The following is a 20,874-nucleotide window of genomic DNA, read 5'->3' as shown; positions in this document are numbered from 1 at the left end:
CCCCTTGCTGTCCCACTGGCAGGGACCCAAGATGGGTCTGCTGGGCACTCCCATCTTGCTGCTACAGCAGCAGGGCACCATGGCCCCTGAGGCAGAGGGGAGCAGGGACAGGGTTAGTTTCCCCTCTACCCCACTGGCAGCCAGGTCTCTTCACTGTCGTGCTCACTCCCTATGGTGGAATAAGCCTCTCGCTGTCCCCTCATCTGGATGCTGGAAGGAGGGGGAGTAATCCACCCTGCCCCGCCCTCCCCGGGGCCCTGTGGGCTGGCATCTGGCTGTGCCCCCACCCTGGCACTGCAGCAGGAAGGGGAAGGGCCCTTGGTTGGGGCAGCAGTCCCTATCATAATGCTGGGGAGCATAAGCACCTTCTTGGTGGGGGGCCCTGCTGTAGGGCAGCCAGAGCTGTGGTAGACTGCATGTGGCAGCACCGGGGCCTGGAGCCCTCCAAGCCCCTCCCAGTACCACTGTGGCCTGCAGTGGCTTTCCTCACCCTGCAGTGCAGCCCCTCCACCACTCCCCTCACTGGGAATGGGCTTGTGCCCAGGGAAACTGACAGGGGCTTCTGCCCCCATCATGGTTGCTCCCAGCTTGTCGCTCCAGTGGCCAGGCGGGGGCATGGACAGACACCACCAGCTGGGTGGATCCAGCCCACAGAGGAGCTTTGTCTGGCTCCTGGTGGATCCCTTGGTTCTGCCTGGCTGAGGTGCCACCCCCTGGGCACATAGCTGGGCTGGGGCTGCTCTGTGGCAGGACTGCCTTTCTAGCAGCTCGGCCACGGCAGCTCTTTGCTGCTGCCACTGGCCCCAGCCCCATGGTACAGGCAGGGACCAGCACACATAGCCTTGACCCCACGCACCCCCCGTCAGCTCCAGGCTCACCTGTCCAGGCTGATCAGCAGTGGTGTGGGAGAGAAATTGCTGTTCAGCGCGGCAGGAAAAGCAGCCCCTCCCACTCCTGGCGCTTCCTGCTGCAGCCTTCTGGAGCTAACACCAGGCTTCCCTGCATCTCTGCCATGTCACTGCCACCTCTGAGCTACCCCATGTGGCAGCGGTGCCAGCACAGAGCAGATGCACAGCAGCTTGATGCTGGCTCTGGGTGGCTGCACCTGGAAGAGCTGGCAATGGGAGGGGGAGGAGCTACTTCTCTTCCACGCCACCACTGCTCAGCCTGGATAGGCAAGCCTGGATCCGATGCAGGGCACTCAGGGTCAGGGCTACACATGCAGCAGCAAAGAAGCTTCTGTGGCTGGGCTGCCTAGAAAGGAAGTCCTGCTATGGAGCAGCCCCAAACCAGCTGCATGCCCAGGGGGTGGCTCTGCCTGCCCTGCAGCAGGGCCCCCTGCCAGGAAGGGGCTCGTACTCCCCGACAGTATGACAGGATCTGCTCCCCCCATCAAGGGTCCTGCCCCCTCCTGCTGCAGCAGCCAAGTGGGGGCATGGCCAGATGCTGGCCCACAGGGTCCCTTGCAGGGGGGAGGGCAGGGACAGAGTTATTGCTCCTCCCTCTGGGGTCCAGCAGAGGGGACAGCAGGGGGCCTATTCCACCACAGGGAGTGAGCAGGGTGGTGATGGTAGGCACACCTGGCTGCCAGTGGGGTAGCAGGGACACTAACCCCCTTCTCTGCCTTCCTCTGCCTCAGGGGCCATGGTGCTCTGCTTCTGCAGGAGCGAGGGGGAGCTCCTGGAAGACCTGGCTTGGGTTGCTACTAGTAGGAAAGCGAGGGGGGAATTAAACTCCTCCCTGGCCAGACCCCTACCCCTGCCTGGGCTCAGGAGCAGAGGGGCGGGGCCAGCCCAGCTGGGCTGGAGCAGAGAGCCCAGCCCAGAGAGCATGCTGGGATGCTGGGGGAATCTGGTTTAACTTAAACCAGGAAGGGTTTTGGGACAGACAATGCATAAACTGGTTTCAGCCAAATCAGTTAAGTCTGATACTACATTGAACCAAGTTTATCTCAAACCAGTTTCAGCCATTTTGAAACTGGTTTATGTGCACTGAACATCTGTTCTGTTACAGGTTTAAACCAGTTTATGATCACTTAAACCAGTTTATGTGTGATGTCTGTCCCTAGCTCTGCTGTCTGCATTGGACAGACTGGACAGACAGGGTGATCCCTACATGTAAGCATGAATGAACACCAATCTGATATCAATTCCAGAAAGAACACTTTAACCTCCTTGGACATTTCATCACTGGCCTCAGAGCAGATGTTAGACAACAAAACTTTAAGATGAACTTGTACAGGAAATTGCAAACAAAGAACCATCCACAGACTGGATGGTGTTAAATCTGGTCTTAACATTACTATGTCCCTCAGTGGGTTAACTGATTTGTTTTTCTCTGTCCTACCCATCTCTCCCAGCAGTGCCCCCAGTGAACTTGCCCAACTGTAAACTAAAAAAAAGAAAGAAAACAGTCATACACTCTGTGCAGATTTTTCATATAAAAATTAGCCATATTAAGCCTGGAGCAAGTACAGGAAAGAAGATACATATATTTTCTTAATGTAATAGAAGGAGAATCATCTTCCAATAAGGCACAATAATTATCTTAATTATTAATTAAGTTTTCCTGAAACAGGCAAATAAAGCTTGTTTTATAAATGACATAAATTAGGGCTCAAATGCAAAACAGGAAAATAAATCTTCATTTAAGTTATTATTAGAAAATCAATATAGTGCTGATTAATTGGGCCATGACTAAGCTTGTACAACTTACTTTATTTAGTTTCTGGGGTGAGGGGAAAGTATTATATTAAAAGCACAATTTAATCTCTTGATTAATCACTGGGAGGTGTTTTGGATCATAGAATCTGTAGCTTGATTACAATGTAGGAAAGCAGCAAGAAAAAAAAAATCAATCTATTACCATGAGAATCCTCTTGATTTTGCAGCTAAACACAGTGAATTTTAGCTTGTATGCAACGTGCCTCTGCCTACAGTGGAAATCAATGTGGTACTAATTCAGATGCTATTACTATTGCCGAGTGGCTGGTATCAGAGTACCATCATTTAGGCAATCTATCATTTTAATGTTTTGTTGTTCCATCCATGAGCCCATTATATCTCTGAAATGCTTTTAACTTGCAGATTGCTAATCACATACCTTGACTTTAAACCCAAACTGAAAAATACAAGGGACTTAACATGTATTGACTTTAATGAGTGTTTAGAAAAGGATTCTATCAACTCAATATTTTTAAATGATACAATGTAGTCTAGTGTCTATTATGTATAGTCTATAGACAATCTAATATATGCTCTATTGCAAGGGTGGGCTAACAAAAATAGGATGCGTTTCAATACGGACAAGTTCAGGGTGCTGCACTTGGGCAGTAGTAACCGGCAGCACACTTATAAGATGGGAAACTCCCTTCTTGAGAGCACGGAGGCAGAAAGGGATCTTGGAGTCATCACTGACTCCAAGATGAACATGGGCCAACAATGCAAGGTCATGGTCGGCAGGGCTAACCGGACCCTATTGTGCATCCACAGGTGCATCTCAAGTAGGGCCAAGGAGGTGATCCTCGCCCTCTACACGATACTGGTCAGGCCACAGCTGGAGTACTGTGTCCAGCTCTGGGCACCCCACTTCAAGAGGGATGTGGACAACAATTGAGAGGGTCCAGAGGAGGGCCACCCGCATGATCCGGGGACAGCAGGGCAGACCCTACAATGAGAGGCTACAGGACCTGAACCTGTTCAGCCTTCACAAGAGAAGGCTGAGGGGGGACCTTGTGACCGTCTATAAACTCACTAGGGGGGACCAGAAGGGTTTGGGGGAGACCTTGTTTCCCCTAGCGCCCCCCGGGATAACAAGGAATAATGGCCACAAGTTGTTGGAGAGCAGGTTTAGATTAGACATCCGTAAGAACTACTTTACAGTTAGGGCGGCTAGGATCTGGAACCAACTTCCAAGGGAAGTGGGGCTGGCTCCTACCCTGGGGGTCTTTAAGAAGTGACTCAATGCCTACCTGGCTGGGGTCACTTGAGCCCAGTTTTCCTTCTGCCCAGGCAGGGGGTCGGACTTGAAGATCTACAAGGTCCCTTCCAACCCTACTTCTATGATTCTCTGATTCTATTTAAATAGAAATATTAATCATCTCATATACAATTTTATATAAATGAAGTACTGAAAGGTCCTTTTATCTTCTCTGACAATGCTGGCAAGGGTTTTCTTAATGATAGGTAAAAGGACTAATGGAACTAATACTCTACAGGTGGCCCTCTCATTCCCATGTACACCACGGGGCTCTGTGTCATTATGCAAGGGTCTGCTTTTACGCAAGGGGTGCGTTTACACATGCATATTAATTTGATACAATAAACTCCAGTGCTTATTGTACCAGTTTATTGTTCCTAGGCTCACATTTACATGTGTGCTTGGGTTCGCTGCATGTTGAGCCAGTGTGCTGTGATGGGGCTGGCTGGAGCACAGGGGTGCTTCAGTGTGGGGCTAGCCAATGGGCAGCCCCCACACTGAAGCACCCTTATGCCCCAGCCATCCTTCTCTAGTGTCTACATGTGTGTTGCTGTGGAGTTTTTCACTCTGCAGCAGGATAGTACATGTATTGGCAAGTGCTATCCTGTTGCGGAGTAAATGAGTTTACTCCAGTCTAATACGGTTGAATGTGTAGATGTGTGATGTTTACTGTGCAGCTAATTAGTCTACTGCACAACAAACATCTCATGTAGACATGCCCTAAGGTATTTACAGGATTACTGTCTAATGGGCTGTATAGCAGGCAAAAGTGAGACAGTCTATACACTAAGTACTACTGAATGCCCAAATTAAACTGAAATAACGTATGATTGCTTTTAGTCATAGAAAATGAAGTTGTTACTTTGAAATGTACCTGGCACACAATTTGCAGGCAGGAATGAGATTTCTCCTTGTGACAGTATCCCTTTGCCAGTCAGATTAGTGTCTGATCTGCTTTTCAGAAAAAGTGAATTGAATTTTCAGTATAATTTATATGTAGTAATTCTATACCTCACACTTGTTGAATTGAATTTTAATTTCTTATGTGGTTCAGAACCTTCTCAGGACTGATTCAATAATTATGCAATTTAGAATGTACTGCATGTGTAGGCATTGGGCAGGAGGTTGAGAGGCTGCTTTTTAAGGACAATAAACTTTGGTCAGTCTTTTCAAAAGTAACTCAAGATTTTGATGCATCTATTTTTGTGTGACAAGCTGGGGAAATCTAAAGGGAATTCCGAGGAAGTATTTAGTACTTTCCAAGAATCAGACACTCAATTCAGAGTCTCAAAAGGAGAGGCACTCAAAATCACAAATCACGTATGACTGTGAACACTGCCTACTATACACTAGTACTTTAACATTCTAGTTTATATACTAGTATGCTAATGCTATAAACTTCAGGTTGATTTTTTTGTCAAACATGAACCAATTATTCAGATTTAACAATGTTTCGTGAACTTGGCTTGCTTCTTGTTTCTAGCTGCCACAGGATCTACCAACATAGAGTACAGTGATTAAATTATTTTGGAAAGATCATCTCTTTGATCTTTTTCTCTTTGATCCTCCCATTCTCAGGCTACGGGCTGAGGAGGGAGAGGAGGATCGAGGTAGTGAACCAAAGACTGTGGCACTGGTGTCATCGGGCAGGCTTTGGCTTCCATGACCACAGTCTGCTCTTTGGTGAGAGAGGCAGTGAGCTGCTGGAAAGGGACAGCTTCCACCTCTCTCTGCTGGGGAGGAGGCTCTTCTTAGCCAGACTGGCTGACCTGCTCCACCGGGCTTTAAATTAAGCTCACTGGGGGATGGGGGGACTACTGAGCAACCCTTGCAAAGCCAGCAGGCCAAGGCACTCTAAGGAGCCCATCCCTGCTCCAGCCCTGGAATGAACTGTAGGCAAGGCAGGGACCCCCAAAGGGACACTTGTGTGCCTATACACAAATGCCAGGAGCTTGGGGAATAAACAGGAGGAACTTGTCCTCCTGCTAAACACAAATAATTATGATGTCATAGGGATATCAGAGACCTAGTGGGACTCCACCCATGACTGGGCCATGCGTATAGACAGCTATATCCTGTACAGGAGAGATCGAGTGGACAAAAGGGGCAGAGGTGTAGCTTTCTACGTCAAGGAAGTTGACATTGACGCCCAGGGTGGATGACTAGAGACCCTCTGGGTTAAAATCCGTGGGGAACACGGCACAGGGGACACTATAGTGGGAGTCTACTAAAGACCCTCTACCCAGGATCAAGACCTTGACCAGGAGTTCGCCAGGGAATTGGCTGAGGCCACATGCTCCCGGTGCATTGTTGTCACGGAAGACCTCAAATACCCAGACATTTTGTTGGAAAAGCGATTGGCCAAATCCGAGTGGTCGCAAAGCTTTCTCTCGTGCATGGATGAGCTCTATCTGATGCAAGAAGTCTATGGACCGACGAGAGGTAAAGCGCTGCTTGACCTGGTACTGGCAACCCGGGACGACTTAGTCACTTAATAGTGACCTAATGATCAAAGGGAAGCTGGGTGACAGTGACCATGAGCTGATCACTTTCACCATCCGCCATAAAGCTGGCAAGTCAGTCAGTAATACAGAAGTCCTTGACTTCAGGAAAGCTGAATTTGACAAGCTAAGGAGGCTTGTCAGTGAGGCCCTAAAGGGCCACAACCCAAAGGGGAGGGGAGTTCAGGAGGAGTGGTTGCTCCTCAAGGGAGCAATCCTGGATGCACAAGCAAAGTATATCCCATCTCAGAGGAAAGGCAGCAAAAGGGCACAGCAGCCCCCTTGGCTCTCCAGGGAACTAGCAGACCTCCTGCATCTTAAAAGAAGGACCTACAAAGGATGGAGGACTGGATCCACCACCAAGGAGGAATACTCTGCACTGGTCTGGACCTACAGGGAAAGAACCAGGAAAGCCAAGGCTGTGATAGAACTCCAGCTAGCTACAAATATCAAGGACAATAAAAAGTCCTTTTTTAGATATGTGGGGAACAACATTGGACCCCTGCTAAACCAGATGGGACAACTGACAACTGACGCCCAGGAAAAAGCAAACTTGCTAAATGGGTACTTTGCGTCAGGTTTTCACCAGTACAATGGGACGCCCCTGCCCACTATGGGACAGGAAGGCCTGGGTGAGGGAGATTCCTTACCCTCCATCAATGCTGACCTTGTGAAGGAACAACTTGAGAGGCTGGATACCTTCAAGTCAGCCAGCCCTGACAGTTTACACCCCAGGGTACTCAAGGAGCTGGCTAGCATCATAGCCCAGCCCCAGCACAGATCTTCAAGAACTGGTGCTCTGGTGAAGTGCCCGAAGATTGGAAGAAGGCCAATGTGGTGCTTATCTTCAAGATAGGGAGGAAAGTGGATCCAGCAAACTACAGGCCCATCAGCCTGACCTCTATCCTGGGGAAGGTCTTAGAAAAGATTATCAAAGAGGCCATCCTTAACAGACTGGCTGACGACAACATCCTGACGGATAGCCAGCAGGTTTGTTGCGGGTAGGTCTTGCTTGACGAATCTCATTTCCTTCTACAACCTGGACAAGGGAGAAGAGATTGATGTCATATATCTTGACTTTAAAAAAGCCTTGAACTTGTATCCCTTGATTACCTCTTGACAAAACTGGCTAACTGCGGCCTCGATCTCACCATGATCCGCTGGCTGAGGAATTGGCCCTGCGACAGGACCCAGAGGGTGGTGGTTGATGAAAGTCAATCATTGTGGTGCACTGTGACCAGTGGGGTCCCTCAAGGCTCTCTCCTAGGGCCTATACTATTTAACATCTTCATTAATGATGTAGACATTGGTGTCAGAAGAACTTCTTTACTGTCCAAGCCCCCAAGGTTTGGAATAGATTGTCACTGGAGGTGGTTCAACCACCTACTTTGAATGCCTTCAAGAGATATTTATATGTTTATCTTGCTGGGGTTTTATGATCCCTGCTGACTTCCTACCCCTAGGGCAGGGGGCTGGACTTGATGATCTTCTGAGGTCCCTTGCAGCCCTAGTGTCTATGAATCTATGAATCTAACATGACTGAAAATTAAATTCCATTTGAGGAAGCCTTTCTTATTAAGGTTTCTGGTCAGCCTCAACACTAATATAAGGTGGGATTTTCAACGTTACATTTGACAATTCCAACCATAGTTTCTAGATTCCCTCAAATCCATGATTAAAATGATAGCTATCTGTAAGGTACTGCACCTACAAAGTCCCTCTCCTGCCTCAACTCGTGGAAGGAATAGTGGATGGGACACTTCTGGAAAACTTTAAAAAGGTCAAATGGCCTACAACTAGGATCTCTCTCCCCTATCTCTTCTTGTAACTCATGGTTGTGGGGCCCAGGCTGGGAGATCCCAGGTCCTGCAACCATAGGAAATGGACTGGGAGATAAGGATCTCCCAGTGCCGTTCCTATGATCATGGAGCTGGGGCTGGGAACTCCCTGCTGCTGCAGCATAGGTGGCATCATTTGCATGCAGGGGGCCTGAACCTGGCAGAACTTTTCTGGCCTCATGGCAGTGGCGGCTTGGTGGTACCTGCAGCCCACAGTCAGCAAAGGGTTGCGAGGTGGGCTGGGGGGTGTGGGCTGCAGCATAGGAAGAATCGCTTGCATGTTGGTGATGGGGGTGCTGTCTCTCAGCCTTGCCCACTGCTGCCCTCTGCTCTGCCCCTGGCTCTGCTCCACATGCAGGAACCCTGCTGGGACAGCTCAGAGCACTTGTATCCCACTGCTTGCATGACTCACCCAGCAATACATTGCTGCTGGTTGGGGCAGGCAGGGGCAGGGACTGGGTGCTACACAGTCGCCATATCATAACATTTCCTTGCAAATCACATTTTTTTGTGAAAATTACTTAATTTCATGATTTTCATGAAAAATACAAAATCATGATTTAAGCCAGGCCCTACTAACATCTGGTGAGATCTCATTGGAACAGCAACAGTAATACTACCCAACAGAAATGTTGCTCATGATACATCCTAGAACAGGGATGGGGAACCTCTGGGCCATCGGTCAACTGTGGACTCCATTACCTAGCTGCCCCTGCCCGCATGGCTTGTGCTGGTTTCCATGGAGACCTCAGTCGCACTGGTGGTGTGCATGGCAGAGCAGTGCAGGGGGCTGCTCCAGAGCTGCTAGGAATGTGGGATAGGGGCAGCTTGCTCCAGAGTTGTGATCTGTAGCCTGCACACTCCGGGCAGGGGCATGCAAGCAGGAGATTGTGGCTCTGCCCTGGCTCCAGACAGGCTGTCACTGCTGCAAGGAGCTGGGGCAGAGCCATGGTCCCCTGCATGTGTGCACGCAGGCTACAGATTGCAGCTCTGCCCTGGCTCCAGAGCAAGCTGCCCCCATCCTATGTTTCCAGCAGCTCCAGAGCAGCACCCTGCACTGCTCTGCCATGTGCACTGCCAGCACGGCTGAGGCTGGGGTCTCTATGGAGACCAGCACAAGCAATGTGGGCATGGGTGGCTGGGAAATGGAGTCCCCATCCAACCATATCATTCCCCATCCCTGTCCTAGAAGACAAATTTTGCTCTAATTCAGCTGAGGGCATGCCTTTATATAAGAGTATCTATGCCCTGTGGCCTGTTAGGGCCATTCTGCTGATGGGCTAGAATTTGTGCTGTGACTTAGGAGAAATTTGGAAACAAGCTAATTTTCTGACTACTGGCACTGTGGAACAGGAATAATATGCATGACCATGCAGTGATTGTTGCATAATATATTACTCTGTTAATAAACAAATGATCTAGAAATGGCAGTTAGCAGCTTTTCAACAATTTTGCCATTGCTAGGCTTTTGAATACATACAATGTTTATATCCTAGTAATTTTGAGGTCTGCAGCCCAGTTCTTCTCTGTAGGCAGGACCTCTGAGGTTGATTATATACTTCAGTCAAATTAAACTCCTCATTCATGGAGTGACATTGGTTCCAATCTATTTTTTTCAAGAGCTTTAAATTGTAAGGACATATTATAAAGACTTATTAAGGACACTTTAAAAATGTCACAAAACATACAATGCCATGGTAACACATGAAGGAGAGCAAATTTAGCCTTAAATCAAAAGAGGAGATGTATTTCTAGTGATGGATAGGTTCTTTGCTTCTATGGGAGGAGAAGATCGCATTGACCTTGAAGGATCAAACTAAGTTCAGAGCAGGGACACTGGATAGGCAATGATGTTACATTTGGCCAGAGACCCAGAGAAGTGGCATGCTGACACAGATACTTTTGTGCAACTTTCACATGCCCCATTGTTCCTGAATGACCCAGGGGATTAACCCTTCTGAAGCCTATACTCTGGTAAATGTGCTGCTGTTGGTCAGTTCATAATAGTGGAGTCACCCACTGCTGGAAGGAAAACTGAGCAGATGCTGCCACAGATTACAAAATAGAACTTGAATCAAAAAACCAGCAGAGGGTCATTTTTGAAAGCATGCTGCACTCAACAGTCTTCGAAGTTCTTGGCAGGTAAAAGCTTAAACTGAGGCAGCATTAATCTGTTGGCTCAGAGTATGGAAAGGCAAGAAAAACTGCTTTACAAAAGGAATGTTGCCAAAAGAATGTATGGTAACAGGAGTCATTTTACTAGTTGAGCTTTACTTTAGTAACAGTGGGTGCATCTATAGGAGAGACTAACGACACAGAAGCCTAGTAACTGGTGCTACTACGTATTGATTTAGCATTTGGTTATACAAGTACTAAACTTAATGTGCAGTAACTAGAGCACATTAACGAATGTGTAGATGCACACAGTGAAAGCAATTTTTTATGTTGCTGACCAAACTGAACTCAGATATTGAAGAAATATTATGACATTGTACCAATTACCACTAAAAAGTGTGAAAATTTGTCAACAACTACCCCACATTATGGTACTGAAGAGATTGCAATATTTTTCAATACTTAGAAAGGGATAAAGCCTCATGTAGAGTGAAGACATTCTGATTAGACAATTAACAAAATGGAGAATCAGAACTGTGGAGCTCAGTTCCCAGATCCACCCTCTGGCTTTCTGTGTGATTCTGGAAAATTCACTTGACTTATATGAGAAAATGGGCATACTAATATTTAGCCACCTCTATCCATCTCAATTAAATATGTACAGTGGTCATCATCTTCATTAGGTATTGTGAGAAAGTGTAAGTGTATAAAGTACCCTGAGGGCATTATAGTATATAATACTTATGGTGTCATGGTATCTCAAAATATTATGATTATGTACAACTCAGAAGAACAAGAAAACTATATACACTAGACAAGAGTAGGTTGGATTATCACTCTCATTCTGACTTTCTATAGAAGGGTGAAGGAAAAATTTGGTGGCCAAAAGAGAAGCGTAGGACTGACATAACACCATTATGCTGCTTGCTCTCATAGACAATAGAATAATGGACATTCTGGGCAGATCATCATCATAGATCTCAGAAGGACATCAACAGATAGGATAAAGCTGCCTTATGTTTAAACAAGACTAGCAGAAGAGCTGTATATCCTGTCCACATTAAGATTTATCAATAGGTTAGTTAATACATGCCTACTAGTACAAGTTAAAAGATGGCTGGATAATAAAATATGGATAAACACAGATGATGAATTAACTTGATTCTGGGTGTGTCTACACATTGCCATATAGTGACATTGCTACGTATTTCCTTTTGGAAGTGCTAAAACATGGCACAGCAACTGCCTGTAATATGCTGTGTGCACAGCGCACGGTTAGATTTTGCCGATACTTTGCCAAAGTAGCGCGAAGTAGCTGCCGATCACATGTAGACTTACATGATTGCTACGTCACTGTAGTGCATTGCTACAGCGACATGTAGATGCACCCTCTGTGAATCTTTTTTTTAAGCTGATAGAAGAGCATTTTCTTAGAGTTGCAGACAAAGACAGTGCAAACAGACATCATTCACATTCAAAGAGGAAAATGCATGCTTTAGCAATACTCAGTGTTTCTCCAGGGTTTTATGATCTTGTTGGACAATAAGTTACAGTCAAATCTTTGTTTCTAGATAAATGAAACATGATTATATTCTAGGGAGACCATTAAGAGATCTATTCCCTGCTGGATGCAACTATCAAAATCATTAATATTAACCAGGACTTGTGCACTGCAGTATTAAGAATAAATATCAGGCCCCAATATAGTAATATAAAGTGTTGAAGAGTGCAGGGAAAGAAGTGGAGGAGGGCTTGAAAGTATTTAATGTAAGGGCAATGCAGAAATTACAACTATAATCAATATACCTAATGAATAGTAGGAAAATCTAAGGATTAGAAACAGGAAAGCGGTAATCTGCTGTGTTCTAAAATAATACAGGAATAATTTCATTTTGTAGCTCCTATCCTCTGCTTTAAACAAGGGTCTGTCTCACAGGCTCTGGATCTCTAGCCAAACTAGTCCAAGACTTCCAGTGGATCACAGACATCTCAGCAACACAACTGAAATTAGTGCTAAATTGCAGATGTAGATCAGAATCTCCAGAGCTCATAGGAAGAGTTAGTGAAATTGCCCTGTGTCAGGTTTGTTGAAAGGTGCTTACAAATAGCTTTGGAGGCTTCTCTCCCCAAAGCAGATACAGTACAAGCAGTTACAGCAAGCATTTGCCTTATCATGCCTCAGGTCTTGAGAGGAACATTCATTTTCCATCCTATTTGTGGTTGGCCTATCTCTGAGACTTTAAAAAGAAAGCAACTGTGATGAGGAATCCTATGACGCAGACACATATCCACAAAGAACAGGACCGAAAATACCCGAGTTGTTTTATACAGGCCACCCCAAGCTGGATCCAAAAATCTGTTAGAAAAATATTATTATATTATCCCAATTTTAATCAAGGCTACAACCTTTTATTTTTAACTAGCTCTCATGCAACTTTCTTTATTCATACAGCTCTGTATCATTACCCACATTTTACAAACAAGAAACTAAAGTTCAATGAGGGGAAGAAGCTTGTCTGAAGTCACTTGACACCAAGTAGAACCTAGGTCTCCTGAGTCTGAAGTCTATTATATTCAATCAACTAGGGCAATGCCCCTCATGATTTTTGGCAAGAGTCTACAAAACTCAATATGAACTGAGGAAAATGAAAATGCAAGAGCTTCATATGAGTAGATTCATTTACCTGCAGTGTTTGCAAACCAAGCCTCACAGCACTGAGCCAATGCATTAGAGCCAGAGATTGAAGCTGAATATAAATAAACCAGTGTAGTTACACTGTGCCAGTTGAGAAAAAAACGGCAAGCAGCATAAATAATGGAAACTATATTAGAAATGCACAAGACTTTTTGCATTCTAATTCCATGGCACTATCAGTAACATGCACAAGGAAGGCTTTGTAATATTGTATGAAGACAAGTTAACCTGTTGTATAACTGCACTGATTTCAGTTGGTTAACATAATTAAGAGAGAACTAACAACAGTAAAATTGTATGAATGTATGGTTGTTTTTTTTTTCATTTGATAGTGCAGAGTGATACTTTCTGGAAACTTTTCTGTTTCGTACCTGGTAAAGTAGCTTGTGGCTTGGAGGTCTGAGTCCTGTGGACGAAGGTTATCATGCACATACTTGAGATCCTGGATGCTGTTGAGCTCAGGCAATCCTGCATGCAGCATCTATAAATACATAGGATCAGTCCAATAAATGCATTAAAAATCCTAAATGAAATGAGTTTAACTGAGAAAAGCATGGATTTATGGGGAAAATACTCTCTCCTTTTTATAAAATGCAAACCTCTCCTCATTTGAATGGTGCTCTGTAAGACTGGACCCCTGGATCACTGATGAGATGAATGCATTGTGGTGTTCACAACCTCACACTGAGGCAACACAAGAGGGGCATCTTCACATGGATATGGCCTCCAGTCTCTAGCAATTTCCCCCTTTCCTCAAAGCTACTTTGATCTTCCCAAGGTGGCAAAGGGAACTCCAGGCCAGGCCATGGAGACCAAGCTCAGTGGTAAATAATCACTGATCTGACAACAAAATTTTCCTCCTCAGTAAGACCTGCCCAAACACCAGTCCAGAATGGAAACCTTCCCTAATCCTATATACTTCTGTAATCCAAAGAGATCCTCAAAAAAACAACTTTTTGTTACATTAGTTCAAGTGCATGGAAATATGATGTTTTTTAAAATACATATGTTTGAACATGCAGTATCCCTTTAACCTTTTAGGTTACATTGAGATGAGGGTTGGATTGAAGTAAGAAGTGCACTACCAGGAATATCAAATATGACTGGCACACCTACCTCTAGTCATGAAAAATGTCAAAAAAGGGTGGGGAGAGGGGGAGAAGAATCTTTCTAATTAGGTTCAAAGCTTTGTGCTACCATCACAGAGCACTGTTACTTTTTGTATAACGGAGAGAAAATCTTTCCCACCCATTGCTCATGAAGAATACAGATGTGACTTTATAATCACTACTTGGGCTCTGTTCTTTCTGAAATTATATTTATTTCCAGTACAAACTGAAAAGCCCATTGATCTCAAAGGATTAAACTACCAGCAAATAAAAGAGAAACATTACTTTCAGTTTAAGATTTTCTTTTTTGTGCAAAGGAGTACTTAAATTGGAGGAGGAGGCATGTTCATTTTCTTTAATTCTTTTCACCTTGTCTATATTTTTAGTCAATGCTTTGTTATTTTGGGTTCTTTTCTCCTTACGGATAATATGATGCTTAATACCTAGGACCTTGTCTACAGCAACATTAGGGCTCTGACAGCTTGAACACTGTTTATGTGGGTCTGGTTAACAGAAAGCAGAAGGGACAGAACAATTTTAATAGTTTCAAGGTAAATTTCAACAGTTTTCAGGACAATCTTGACCTTATCTTGGAGGAGTTTGATGAGTACAGAGAGAACAGGAGCAATGATCACCTTCTGCATTTATACACACATACCCGTGCTTATCCACAAGTGTCCAAGCACTCTGCAAAAGAAGGTTGTCACCATTTTACAAATGGGGAAAGTGAGGAACAGGCAAGTAAAGCAACTTGTCCAATGCCATACTAAACCAATGCCAGGAATACAAACAGAATCCAGGTTTCCTACAGTATCATTAGCTACCTCAGCAGAAATACGCAGAATGGGAATGAGTCCATACTCAGCAAATTTAGGAAAGTGGAGCAAGTGCTGTGGAAAGCTCTTGGTGGAGTGGCTTTTCTATGCTGTCCTATTTGCTAACCTTCCAGCTGCCTGATCTTCAAAGAACATCCTGCAGACTCCACTGCTCTTGCTATATATATATTTTCTCCCCTCTTGTTTAGGGGTAGATGAAGGATTCCCATCACCATGTCTAGAAATGCTGAATGCTGATCAGATAAAACTTGAGGCAACCACTTGGAAAAGCAGGCATACATATACACGGACACCTAGCTGGTATGGGGGGGATGATATTTAATGGTTATTGGCATTTTGACTGTCTGCTCATAACTAGAAATGGTCCTCAATCATATAATTCAGACCTGGATGTCTAATTCCAAAAAGACTGGCGGTGTTTGAATTTTATCAGAGTGAAAGAGAAATAGAAGTACAGCTATGAGGGATGACTTGAAATGCCACTTTTTTAGGGCTATTTAGATACAGGCTAGGCTCATCTCTGAATGTAGCAATGAATATTACTGGTCACTGATACCATGACTTTTCATGCTTAAATCTCAGTGCTTTACCAGCATGAGCAAATTTCATTACATCCATTTTACAGACAGCATTTCTGAAGCACAGGAAACTGAAATGACTTATCCAAAGGAATAGTGAGATTGCTGGGTCTGCTACAAATTGGGTCCGATGTCTCCTGGATTTCAGTAGTGACTCCTGTCTGCCTGTTTTTCACTCACATTTTGGCACAGAGCTAATTTGTCAGGATTGAATGAACTACTCTCCCCAACCCCTGCTACAGAGAGACCTGCAATACAATTTTCTATCTGACAAACCTGTAAGATTTGGAATGGATTTTACATTTTTTCTAACTAGTTGAATGGTGCTCATGTCCCTCTGGAAGCCCTCTATAACAGTTCACATTGATTCTTTAATGAGGGCAAAGCTGATGAACTACATCCTTTTATGTAGCTGAACTCTGCCTGCAAATCTCTTGGGCTTCCCACAGATGTTTCTGCTTTTGACAACTATGGGAACTTCATGGATTATTTCTTTCCTCACTCCCAAGAGCAAATGCTGGGGCTGTTGATATCTGGAAACATACTTCTCACCACCAAGAACAAAGCATTAGCTCCATACTGGCCCAAAAAGCAACTTGTGGTTCATAAGCACAGTTTGCTGGAAACCACGAAGAGTTACCAACCATTCAAAGCAGACAACATTCAGAAGCCCTATTGTAACGATTATTGTGTAGTTATAGATTGGATTTTTCTTTTAAAACCCAATTTATATGGACTTTATATAGATATGAAAAAGTCTGTTTTCAGCATCACAATAATCTGAATTGTGGAAATGCAAATTATTTCAATAGAAAATAAATAAAAGGAAATTAGTTTATCTTCCCTTTTCCTGAATCATCTGTTTTTTGCACTTAAGTGAACTCAAAGAGAAACTTTCTTAGAGCTTATTTAGGTTTTTTTTTAATATATATTTCCCTTATCTATATCCCTCTTTGATTTGTTTAGTTCTGACTACTTCCTTGTGTGATATGCAGAGTCAAATTCTCACTCCAAGCTTTCCTGAGAAGAGCCAGGGCCTCACCAATCTTCTGTTGTTTATTTTACTGTCTCTTGATTTGTTTTATCTGTTTAAAAAGCATTCATCCATAAGCACTGAGCATCCTGCCTGCTATTTGCAATTGCAAAATATAATACAATCAGATTATACTCTACCAAGCTGCAGTTCATAGCGAAATGTTTATATATTCCTATATGTTAGCCTGTTCTACCACTGTCCTACCACTCTTCAAAGGCCAGAAAACACAAATGGGTCCCTCAAAATCCTAGCCATAGTGAATAAAGGGTAAGAGCCATTCCAGAGTCCTTTGAGAGAACCCTTTCCCAGCATCTCCTTTCTATTACATCAAAGGGGATTTTGTGTTATCACCTCTGCTGACTGCAGGAGTTTCAGGGCATCGGTGGAAAAGAGGCTACCCCACTGGGAATGGCTGGCATCAAGCAATTTAGGAGTTTATGGGTTAAACCTGAAATTTCTATTGAGAAGCTCATAAATAACCAGTTGAGGCCCTTGAGTACAGGTGCCCAGGTGCTCTCCTTGAGACATTCCACTAAAAACAGGGCACCTCCTGGCTGTACCAGTGTTCAGCCAGGTCCATTACACTATGCTTGGTGAAAGTGAAAATTACATTTTGCTGCACCTCAAAAAGTGTTTAGAGAGGTAGATTTGGCACTCCTGTACAATTCTTTAGGCCAGGCAAGACAGGCATAGGGCAAGGATTTCAGCCATCATCCCTCCTCTCCTGTGTGCTTGAAGGATGCTGATGATGCAAGGGCCCAAAGCTGTAGCAATGAGTGTAGAGCTGCACCAGTGCACAGTCCAGATGTTTGGTCTTTGTATCCATGAAGCTGAAACTGTTTCACAAACATTGAATTAATTAATTAACCAATCCCATCACACCATGAGGTAGGGAGGTATTAATATTGCCATTGGGTGGGTGGGAAAATAAAAGCACAAAAGAAGTTATGGATCTGCTTAAAGCTAAGCAGAGAACGAGTGGTAGAACTTCAGTAGCAAAATATTTAAAAAAAAATCCTGTTAAGTATCATTGAGGATTAACATTTCCTTGGGCTGAATATTTTTTCTCCAGCCATTCTCACTACATGTAGCATTCTTGCCATATTGTATTTACACTTGCAACAAAATGCTGTTGAACTCTCTAACAATAGATCCCAAAACACAGCTGTGTCAGGACCATAAGATGCAATGTCTTGCAGCCTCAGCAACTGATGCTGTAACATTTTTTAAATGATGGATTTAGTTTGATCTTGTGAACAGAGTTTGCAAATGTCTGCTGCAAGAGCTGAAAATAGGACTGGGTGAAATTCACAAATTAAGGCCTTGTAATTTAGGTTGTCCCACACCTGGTTGTAAATTTTGCAAAAGAGCTTTTTTTTGGAAAGAAAATATTGAAGCTTCATGTTTGTACAGAAATTAATTAGCTTTCACACACAAGTGTAGGCACAAAAACCTTTCCTCTACAAAGTGGCACTCTGACTGAAGTCACTAACGTTTACAAAATGCTCCTGGAAAATATTTGACACCACTCCAAGTCACTGTTTTATAGTAGAAAAAAGCCAAAAAGGGAGATTGTTGTTTGGTTTCACCCTTGACTTTCTTACCATCTCCAACAGGGTCAAGAGCAACTGACTGTGCTTCCTGACTGTATTATAAGCTCGACAACAAAGCTCCACAAATTCTTGGAAGCGCTGAGGGCTTTTTCCACCTTCTGTGATGAAATACTCCATCTCTGAAGTAAAGATGAAAGGAGCTCGGTCCCTTGGGGAAAAAAACAAAATACAAAGACAAATGTCAAAAAAGGAAAAATAATGTAAGAGTTAATTATTTTAACTCACAACTCATATTTGGTTTTCCGCTATTCCGTTCCTCATTATTTCTTTTTCTCCTGTTCTCTATGTGCAGATGACTTCATTGCTACACTCAGTGACACTGACTAATTGTGGCAGAAACAGATCTCACAGTGAAATCATCTTAGTAAAAACTGTTATGCAGCAAACTGGTGAGGCCAACAACTGAAGAAGAATCTCCTTTTAAACTCTTGTTGCTTTAATTTCCTTACTCCCTGCCTGAGCATAAATGTCTTGAAGCATACCTCACCTGGCATTAAAATATTTAAATGCCATATTTGAATAGACTGGGATCCAAACATAACTCCCTACTGGGAAGGAAATACATTTAAAACAAAATCAGAACTGAACTAGCATGCAATTCATTTCTTTTTTTCCCTTCAGTACACTTTTGGGAAAGGCTGGTTCTGATCTCAGCTTCACCAAAATAAACCCAGAAAAACTCTACTACCTCTGTACAGTTGCAGTGAGTACACACTGGTGTAAGCTGAAAGTAGACCTTGGTCTCCTTGGCTTGCTTTTTTCCCCTTTTTAATAACATATGTTTTTTTGTGGCTACATTATGGTACTGCAGGAGAAAATGACTCAGAGTTTTGCTAACAAACCTATCATTTGATAGCTTTAGTATAGCTTAACACACTGTACTGTAGCACACCCAGAGCTAATACAGGATTTTATTCTAAGTGCAGATACAAATAAAAGTAAACAGAACAGAGACTTATCAACTAAGGAGATGTATGCAGTGGGTTGGGTTTAACACTTTTCATTATATACAAGCTGGAGCTAACGCCCAGAATCCAAATATTAGTGAGGAGGCTTCATGTTCAGATATCAATTCTAGATTTCAAGCCCATCTCTAGGAAAAATAACTCCCATAGTGTTGAGAATCAAATTTCAATAGGAATTATTTTTCACTTGCCTCAGGCCCTGAAAAGGGGCATGAAGAGTCAAAGGGTGAGATTAGCAAGTTGACCAGCAATGCTGGTTAGAATGCCCAACTTGGTTATCTCAGTGGATTAGGAAAAATGACAATCAAATTAACAGTATTAATACAACACAGGGGTGTAGGTTATAGCCATGTTGGTCTAAGGACATAGGCAGACAAGGTTCTTTGGGTGAATCTGATATCTTTTATTAGACCAACTTAAATAGATGGAAAAAAAATTTAAGCAAGCTTTCAGGTTTAAAAACCCTTCATCAGGCTGAGGAAGTTTCTGCAGTTGGTGTGTGCTCTTCCTGGATGGAATGAAAAATAAAGCAGCTAGAGGCTGGGCTGGTATGCATACAAGATAGGCAGTCAATGAAGATGTAAATTGAGGAGTCAGTGGGTGAGACAGGCTCGGTGTGGGGGGAAAAGGGGGATGAGTAGTGGAGTGGTACCTGGGGAGTCAGATGTTAGGCAGGTTATAATGCGTCATAAATGCAATGTCTATATTTCATAGTTTCATAGTAGCTAGAGTCAGGAGGGCCCTGAACAGATCATCTAGCCTGACCCCCTGCCAGAGGCAGGAATGAATGCTGGGTTCACAAGACCCCAGACAGGTGATCATCCAAACTCCTCTTGAATTTGCCCAAGGCAGGGGTGAGGACCACTTCCCTGGGAAGCTGGTTCCAGATCTTGGCCACCCTAACTGTAAAATATTGCCTTCTGATCTCCAACCTAAACCTATTCTCCATCAGCTTATGACCATTGTTCCTTGTCACCCCAAGTGGTGCTGGGGAGAAAAGGGCTCTACCTATTTGCTGTTGATCTCCCCTGATGAGCTTGTAGACAGCCACCAGGTCCCCCCTCAGCCTCCTCTTGCTGAGGCTGAACAGGTTCAGGTCTCTCAGTCTCTCCTCATAGGGCCTGTCCTGTTGCCCTCTCACCAAGTAGGTGGCCCTCCTCTGAACCCTCTCCAGACTGGCCACATCCCTTTTGAAGTGCGGCACCCAGTACTGGACGCAGTACTCCAACTGTGGCCTGAGCAAAGTCGCATAGTGGGGGAGTATCACTTCTCTGGACTGGCTTGAGATGCATCTTTGGATACATGACAAGGTATGGGTGGCCTTGCTGGCTGCGGTCTGGCACAGGTGGCTCATGTTCATCTTGGAGTCAATAATGACTCCGAGATCCCTTTCCACCTCTGTGCTTTCAAGAAGGAAACTCCCCCGCCTGTATGTATGCTGTGGATTCCTTCTCCCAAGGTGCAGCACCCTGAATTTGTCTATGTTGAATCCCATCCTGTTCTCGTCTGCCCACTTTTGTAGTCTGTCTAAATCTAGTTGCAGCCTCTCTCTCCCTTCAAGTGTGTCCACCTTGCCCCACATCTTAGTGTCATCAGCAAACTTGGACAGC

The 20,874-nt window shown here is 44.2% G+C and overlaps 1 protein-coding gene across 1 annotated transcript in view; it reads right to left on the bottom strand.

Annotated features, from left to right (window-relative positions):
- The window catches only part of PIK3C2G (phosphatidylinositol-4-phosphate 3-kinase catalytic subunit type 2 gamma), a gene marked incomplete at its 5' end in the record, with an annotated part of 274,531 nt that overhangs the window by 102,117 nt on the left and 151,540 nt on the right, over positions 1–20,874 (bottom strand). Inside the window, 2 exons of the mRNA XM_006029111.1 lie at positions 13,499–13,608; positions 18,291–18,447. Of these exons, the coding sequence (XP_006029173.1) occupies positions 13,499–13,608; positions 18,291–18,447 (267 nt within the window). The remainder of the gene's footprint in view (positions 1–13,498; positions 13,609–18,290; positions 18,448–20,874) is intronic.

Source organism: Alligator sinensis, unplaced genomic scaffold (genome assembly GCF_000455745.1).
Source record: "Alligator sinensis unplaced genomic scaffold, ASM45574v1 scaffold365_1, whole genome shotgun sequence".
Classification (NCBI taxonomy): domain Eukaryota; kingdom Metazoa; phylum Chordata; order Crocodylia; family Alligatoridae; genus Alligator; species Alligator sinensis.
This window is presented reverse-complemented; position numbering and strand designations above follow the sequence as displayed.